This window comes from Doryrhamphus excisus, chromosome 22 (genome assembly GCF_030265055.1).
Source record: "Doryrhamphus excisus isolate RoL2022-K1 chromosome 22, RoL_Dexc_1.0, whole genome shotgun sequence".
Classification (NCBI taxonomy): Eukaryota; Metazoa; Chordata; class Actinopteri; order Syngnathiformes; family Syngnathidae; genus Doryrhamphus; species Doryrhamphus excisus.
This window is the reverse complement of record NC_080487.1, coordinates 6,681,696-6,690,489: the sequence shown is the minus strand read 5'-3', so window position 1 is coordinate 6,690,489 and position 8,794 is coordinate 6,681,696. Positions and strand designations below refer to the sequence as shown.

At 41.6% G+C, this 8,794-nt stretch overlaps 1 protein-coding gene across 2 annotated transcripts in view; it reads left to right on the top strand.

The window, feature by feature from the left end:
* Positions 1-254: 254 nt before the first annotated feature.
* LOC131109449 (choline transporter-like protein 5-A) overlaps positions 255-8,794 on the top strand; it is a 29,555-nt gene continuing 21,015 nt past the window's right edge. For both annotated transcript variants that reach the window (XR_009120748.1, XM_058061481.1), the window contains exons 1-4: positions 255-426; positions 743-2,183; positions 5,771-5,819; positions 7,537-7,610. Coding sequence is in view for 1 of the 2 variants with exons in the window: in XM_058061481.1 (XP_057917464.1) it covers positions 2,114-2,183; positions 5,771-5,819; positions 7,537-7,610 (193 nt within the window). In the remaining variant the exon portion in view is untranslated. The remainder of the gene's footprint in view (positions 427-742; positions 2,184-5,770; positions 5,820-7,536; positions 7,611-8,794) is intronic.

Sequence of the window (8,794 nt, the reverse complement as noted above, 5' to 3'; positions counted from 1 at the left end):
CTTTGTGTTATATTCCAATGGTCCAATCAAGTACTGCAGTACTTGATTTGTCTATTATTGTTTTTCAAAACTCATATCAATAAATTCTTCAAATTGGTCTCTTGGTAATTATTATGCAGTTAATCACTGAGTTTAACACTGAAAAGTATAGATACACTCCTGATCCACATTGGAAGACAAATTGCAAGAATTGACATTTTGCACTGTTGGATCTTAAGGAGGTTCTAAGTAGATTTTTTTTAAAAATGATAAAGCAATTTTATTAGAAAATTGCTGTTCATCAGCTGACTTGGATTCGTTGTGCTGGATGGTTGGCATTCGTCCACAGTGGGGGGGCACCCGGTTTGCCGACTGGGGTCCTGCTGGAGCGCCATCGAGCTGAGTGCTCTCACATCCAAAGTCTCCTTAAAGAGGGTATCTCATGCTGTAAGTTTCACCAGTGATATAATGTTCTCTTGAAAAAGTTTTTGTCTAAACGAAGGTGACTTCATGGGTAGAGAACAAATCAATCAAATCAATCAAACGTCTAGATTGTTCTTATTATTTTAAACAGTTATGGTTTGATCTGACAGTATTGCATATTTTTTCAACATGGCTTTTCAAATTTAGCACAGAGTCTAAAATTATTCCTAGATACAGTATTTTTTGCATGATATTTCTTCCATAAAGTCCCTGTTAATCTGAATTTGCAAGGGATCGGATGGGGTTTTCCTCAGAACTAATACACTTTCTTTGTATTCAGGTTCAGGGTGAAGCAGGAGTTGGTAAACCAGGCTGAAAGCTTTTACCAGACCCAGGAACAATGGCATCATAAATATAGGAACGCCTGGAGATCCACCGGATATGAATGAATGTAGTAGACATTCAAAAAAATCCCAAAAAACAAATAAGGAACAAAAACCGGGATATAACTTTCCAACTTTTGGACAGATTTAGTAGAGATACTCAATTGTTTTAGGCCACCATTAAATGTACACAAGTACACACAATCTACACTGCAAAACCGCTGCTCAAGCTCTGCAACCATTCTGTCCAGTGGACAGTGATCAATGATATAATAATCATTATTATATTATTAATTAGCCCATTATTATTACTATCATTATTCTTCTTCTGATTATTACTACAACTAGTAGGCTCGTATTAGCCTGCTTTTGCCCTATTATATTAAATTTGTCAGAGATTTTTTTTTGTAAAAAAAAATCAATTAAAAAATTAATAAAATATCAAATTATTTAGGGGGGTTTAGAAACATTTAGAAGCAAGGAACAAGGAACAAGAACCGGGATATAACTTTCCCACTTTTAGACAGATTTATTTATTTACTTCTATTATATGAAATTTGTCAGATTTTTTTTGTAAAAAAATAAAACAAAAATCTATTAAAAAATATCAAATTATTATTACATATATTATTATTATTACAATTTAGAAACTTTTTTTTTAAATCCAAAAAACAAATAAGGAACAAGAACCGGGATCTAACTTTCCCACTTTTAGACAGATTTATTTAATAATTTTTATTATATGAAATTTGTCAGGTTTTTTTTTGTAAGAAAAAAAACTACAAAAAATATCAAATTATTTAGAGGGGCCGAAGCCCCCTAAAATAGGCCTAATGATGCCACTGATAGGCACCGACCAAATTCAAACGGTGGTGGATGGACGGATGGACAGATGGACGGATGGATGGATGAATGGGTGGATGGATGGATGGATGGGTGGATGTTCTTGAAGAAGACTTAATACACCAGTGAATGGAAAGCTTCCATTCTTGCAGTGGCTCATAATAATTAATCATTTCTTTGAATGATTTGTATTATTCTAGTGTTTTTCTGTTTTTATTTTTTTAAATAATTTAAATTAATCAATTTAAAAATAATTTTCACATATTTTTCCACGATTTTCTCGTCTGTGTTAAACGAAAAACACGCTAACTGGGGCAGACGCTAACCAAGGTTCGTCTGTATTTCAACTGCTTGATCCGCTAAGCACGCTTGAATTAGTCAGACTTGAATTAGAGAGAGAGAGGAAAGCGAGAGAGGGCGGCTCAATCAGCTTATCTTTCTACCACATTCACCCCTTCCAGTGTCTTGGTCTTGTTCTACTCGCCATGGCGCCACGGCGGTACATCTCCCCCAACTCACAGAAAGTCACTGCAGCTTCACACCCCGGTCCCTACGGTGAGTAAATGCTTTTTACTTCACGGCAAAGACTATCCAATGCTAACAATGTTAAAAGCATCTGACCCAAAAGGTAATACGATAATAAACCTGAAATGAACTGTGCATATATATATATATATATATATATATATATATATATATATATATATATATATATATATATATATATATATATATATATATAAGCTTTAGGGACTCAACACTGCCATTTTCACTGAAACACTGAAATCACTCCACACTCTTTATTGCTCTCTGGTTCTACCATATCTTACTTATTGTGTGGAAATATGGGCTAATAACTATAAAACCAATCTTCACTCACTAAATGTACTGCAAAAAAGGTCAGTAAGGATAATTCACAATGCCGCCTACAGAGAACATACTAACTCCTTATTTCTAAAATGACAAATACTTGTAAACACAGCCTCCGGTCACCCTTCTTGAAAAGGGGGACCACCAAACCAGTATGCCAAACCAAAGGCACTGTTCCCGAATTCTGTAAACACTGTGGACCGGGAACTCCTTCCCCTTTCTGAGGCATTGGACGGTTTGCCAGAACATCCTCACTGCATGTTTGGGGTCTGTCGGGCTGATACGAGATCATAGACCTCTGGCCTAGGGTGACCTGGTTCCAAGTGTACTTATGGACATCCCTATGTTTGAACATGGTGTTTGTTGTGGACAAACTGTTGTTGCACAGATGGCCGATAACATCACACCGCACAGGTTCCGATCAGGGAGGCCGTTCCTCCCAATCGTGCTCTCCAGCACCCCTCTGATATGGACCCCAAGAAGGTCGGGTACTCTGTTTGGTATGTCCACACAAACAGTCAAACAGTCAGGACCCTTTCCCAACCCAAAGGTGTAGGGAAATGACCCTCTCGTTCACCGGGGATGACTCAAACAGAGAGGCACCAACCCGGGGGGGGGGGCTATTAATAAGTCCACAGTTCAGGATCCTTCCCCACCAGAGTGTTGACTCCATGTCCCAGGAACCAGATTTGGCCACCAAAGACCAAGTCGCCCAGGCACCCACCCTCGATGCCACCCTTATGCTCGTCCCCGCAGGTGGTGGGTGTTGGTAGGGATGCCAAGGAGTGTGATCCCCCTGTAGTTGGAACACAGCCTCCGGTCACCCTTCTTGAAAAGGGGGACCACCAAACCAGTATGCCAAACCAAAGGTACTGTTCCCGAATTCTGTAAACACTGTGGACCGGGCACTCCTTCCCCTATTTGAGGCATTGGACGGTTTGCCAGAACACCCTCACTACATGTTTGGGGTCTGTCCGGCTGATACGACTACAAAGTCATAGATCATAGACTTCTGGCCTAGGGTGTCCTGGTTCCAAGTGTACTTATGGACATCCCTGTGTTAGTTATGGACAAACTGTGGTTGCACAGATGTCCGATAACATCACACCGCACGGGTTCAGATTGGGGAGGCCATTCCTCCCAATCGTGCTCTCCAGCACCCCTCTGATATGGACTCCAAGAAGGTCAGGTACTCTGTTTGGTGTGTCCACGCAAACGACAGTCAGGACCCTTTCCCAACTCAAAGGTGTAGGGAAATGACCCTCCCGTTCACTGGGGATGACTCAAACAGAGAGGCACCAACCCGGGGGGGCTATTAATAAGTCCACAGTTCAGGATCCTTCCCCACCAGAGTGTTGACTCCATGTCCCAGGAACCAGATTTGGCCACCAAAGACCAAGTCGCCCAGGCACCCACCCTCGATGCCACCCTTATGCTTGTCCCCGCAGGTGGTGGGTGTTGGTAGGGATGCCAAGGAGTGTGATCCCCCTGTAGTTGGAACACAGCCTCCGGTCACCCTTCTTGAAAAGGGGGACCACCAAACCGGTATGCCAAACCAAAGGCACTGTTCCCAAATTCTGTAAACACTGTGGACCGGGCACTCCTTCCCCTTTCTGAAGCATTGGACGGTTTGCCAGAACACCCTCACTACATGTTTGGGGTCTGTCCGACTGATATGACTACAAAGTCATAGATCATAGACCTCTGGCCTAGGGTGTCCTGGTTCCAAGTGTATTTATGGACATCCCTATGTTCGAACATGGTGTTAGTTATGGACAAACTGTGGTTGTACAGATCGGGGAGGCCGTTCCTCCCAATCATGCTCTCCAGCACCCCTCTGATATGGACCCCAAGAAGGTCGGGTATTCTGTTTGGTGCGTCCACACAAACGACAGTCAGGACCCTTTCCCAACCCAAAAGTGTGGGGAAATGACCCTCTCGTTCACCGGGGATGACTCAAACAGAGAGGCACCAACCCGGGGGGGGGCTATTAATAAGTCCGCAGTTCAGGATCCTTCCCCACCAGAGTGTTGACATTCCATGTCCCAGGAACCAGATTTGGCCACCGAAGACCAAGTCGCACAGGCACCCACCCTCGATGCCACCCTTATGCTTGTCCCCGCAGGTGGTGGTGGGAGTTGGGAGGGAGTTCCCATATGGCTTCTTCGGGATTTGGGTCTTTACAGTATGATTGTGGGTTCCATTGATAAACCCATTGAGAAGCACTGCCCTACAGTACAGGGTGCCTTGGACTATGGTACTGTACGTCACTATTCCTTACCCTGATGCCGACAATAACAATGGTGGTCTGGACCAGAGGGCCTGCTGCGTCTTATCTCGTCAGCACAGGATGAAGATTAACTCCACTAAAGTAATGCTCTTAGCTGAACTGAGGTCTGTTTATTTCAACAACATCCCTAACTTGACCTCCTTTGTTTTGGACGTGACCTGGCTGTTTCTTCATGGTATCATCACATCAATGCAGTTCATTTATTTGGTATCAACATATCCATATTTCCTGAGAGGGGGGGGGGTCCTCCACACTGGGGGCTGTGTCGGGTCTGCTGAAGGAGTGCTGGCTGTCCTTGGGTCCCTTCGACCCGGCCGGCTGGGGGTTCCTCCCTATGATGTGGGGGTCCGCCCGTTTGTCGGAGTCGGGGGGCCCGGGTGTCGGATATCTAAGGAAACCAGTGATTCATTTTGCCAGGGGGGCGGGGTGACAGACTGACACAGAGCAGTCTGCCCCCCCCCCACAAGGAGGAGGAGGCATCCGTATTTTGCTTTGTAAACATACTACCTTTCACCTTTTGGGCGTTCTCCTGTTGGCTCTGTTAGCATTAGCTCGCTAACGTTAAGGTTGTTGAGTTCACATTAGATTGTATGCACTTCTGGGTGGTATTTGGTACCTTTTAAGTTAGTTTTGGTTTAAGTGTGTGGAGGGGGGGTCATGTTCACAATGATATTGTAATGGCGGCTGAATAACTAGACATCACGATGGCTGTATTCAGTTATTAATTATGGACGAGATGGCCGAGAATGGAATTGAACTCAGGTTTCCTAGCTGTGAGGCCTGCCCGCTAACCACTATATATATATATGTTCCTATATGTACATGTATATATGTATATATATATATTCGTATATGTATATATGTATATTTGAATGACTTAGTGTGAGTCCACGTTTAGTAGTAGTACTTGTAGTAGCCTGAAAGACTAAACAGATTCCGTTTTGATCACGTCATAAATACTTTGCTTTTTTATCCTCTGCAGGAGAGCCACACAAATTTGATCCTTCATTCAGAGGTCCAGTGCACAGAAGGTAAAGTGTATGAATATGAGTATATGAATTCTTGTGATACAGCTGAAATACCAATCTTGACAACCTAGTGCTAAAATATATATTTTAAATTTGACTTTTTTTATTGGAAACAAAAACGTTTTGTACTCAGATTCATACCAGGAAACATCTACGTCCACACGCAAAATACCTTGTTTTTCATGGTTAATTTGTTCCCAACTAGTGAAAATACAACTTGCCCTATTCCCATCCCCGCTTATCGTCACTGGGGTTGTGGGAATGCTGGAGCCTATCCCAGCTGTCTTCTGGCGAGAGGCGGGGTACACCCTGGACTGGTGGCCAGCCAATCACAGGGCACATATAGACAAACAACCATTCACACTCACATTCATACCTATGGACAATTTGGAGTGGCCAATTAACCTAGCATGTTTTTGGAAACCGGAATAGAAGCCATCAGTTGTCCGTTTTCAGCCCTCATATCGTTTCAGGCATCGTACTTTCAGTTGCCGTCGGGTTGAGCTCCCATCACATCATCACGTCTCAATGTGATTCGTGCTGGTTCAGACGCTTACATTAAATAGTGCTTGCTGTCATTGTTTTTTCCCACTGAAATATGCGCAATATTCTGAAAAATCTGAAAAAAGGTCTTGGTAACATTTCTGCCAATTTACCATTACACAGGCTGCGCTTCACCTGCGCCCCGAATAGACCAGGTCAGAGCTGACCAGCCTTCTCCGCACCTTTGGCGCACTGTTTTGTCATAAAATTGTCACTCTGCCAAGCTGAAAATGTCGACATCGGAACAGTCCTGTCTTACAAATTACCAAATTGCGCTGGACCAAATTAGCACTGCATGGGCTGCGCCACGCTCTACCACCTTGCGCCACCTTATGGTTATACTTATGTTTCCATTCAGATATATTTAAACTTTTTACCATATTTTCTGGACTATAATTTGCACTTTTTTTCATAGGTTGGCTGTTCCTGCGACTTATACTCCAGAGCGACTTATAAATGAAAAAAGTGTTTATGTTCCATAAACACTGGACACCTTTTCTGTTCATGTTTATTTTTTGTGTAGCTGAATAACCATTGTGTTAGCATATCTTACACCTATTCAGCCTGTTCTCTATTCTTTTATTGTTAGAACTTGCCTTCCAAGAGGACGTAATGTCTGTTTTGGTCAAGTAGTTTGGAAAATAAATTACCCGCAAAAAATGCCACTTATACTCCAGTGCGACTTATGTATGTTTTCTTCTACCTAATTATGCATTTTTGGCCTTGTGCGACTTATACTCCGGAACGACTTATAGTCCGGAAAATACGGTAATATATATACCATATTTTCCGGACTATAAGTCGCACTTTTTTTCATAGGTTGGCTGTTCCTGCCACTCATACTCCAGAGCAACTTATGTATGTTTTTTTCTACTTAATTATGCATTTTTGGCCTTGTGCGACTTATACTCCAGAGTGACTTATAGTCTGGAAAATACGGTGCTATATATACCATAATTTCCAGACTATAAGTCACACTTTTTTTTCATAGGTTGGCTGTTCCTGTGACTTATACTCCAGAGCGACTTATGTATGTTTTTTATACCTAATTATGCATTTTTGGCCTTGTGCGACTTATACTCCGGAGTGACTTATAGTCCAGAAAATACGGTATATTGTAGCCTTCTGGTAACTTGAAGGATGGACTGATTTTTCCCCCTTTTCTCGTACCTTGTAGGGGCTGCACAGATGTCTTCTGTTGTTTCATCTTCATCCTTGTCATCCTGTCATACGTCAGCCTTGGGATCGTAGGTAAGTCCTCTCTCTCCTCAGACACACACTCGTGTCAACATAATGTGAGCGGACTCGACATCTGAAAACTAGCAACTCCGATCCCATCAGGGCTGACAATATCACCTGAGGATATGTTCAATATTGTCTGAACCACGGACTCTTTCATTATTTTTACAGTCTCACCTGAAGATAATAACAATGTGCAGATTCTATGCATACGTGGAATTAAATATCTGCTCGTTTACTTTCTCGAGCAAGTCGGAATCCCTGAGATTACAGAAAGGAAACACTCAGGAGAGCTAAGGTTGTTTCTTCAATAACAGGCATTACAGTTGGTCATAAGGTGGTCTGCAACCCTGAAATTGAACTGGTTTGTCTAAGCCTGACACCTTTTCACTTGCCACGTGAATTTCTAAATATTTTGTTACCCATCACCTCGTACTTCGATACGGGTGCATTATTTAAAAAACAAACCAAAAAAACAACCTAAACTATATTATGGAAAAGCAGGAAGTGAACAAATGTAACAGTTACTGATTGTAAAAGTACCAGATTAAACAAATTGACAAATTAAAAATATTTAAAAAAATAAAAAATTTAAAAAATGTTAAAACTTTATGAATAAATAATTTAATTTATTTAATTTAAAAATAATTTATTTAAAAATAAAAATAAAAATAAAAATAAAAATAAAAATAAAAATAAAAATAAAAATAAAAATAAAAATAAATTATATTACGAAAGCAGGAAGTGAACAAATGTAACAGTTACCGATTGTACAAGTACCAGATGGAGGGGTAGGATTTAATAAGCTTTGCTTCTTCCTACTCCTTTTGGACATGTGGAACTGTGAACTGATTATGGGATGCACTCAATTGTAATCTGATGCATGTTCAAATGAAATAAAACCATTACCATTACCATCTGTTTTCTATGCCACTTATCCTCACTAGGGTTGCTGGGGGGTGCTAAGGTTCTACAACCTGAACAGTCCAGTTGCCATCGATTCAATGCCTTGACAAAAGTAACCACAGCAAGGAAGTGTCACGTTCCATGGCATGCAGATACTTTTGGTTTGCCAGCGTGACGACACCAAGAGGAAATCCCGCGGAATAGCGTTGATCATTTGTCCGGTTTTGCTTGAGCCCATTTAAAGTATGGTAGTCAAGTCTGAACTTGACATGATTTGAAAGGGAGCGTCT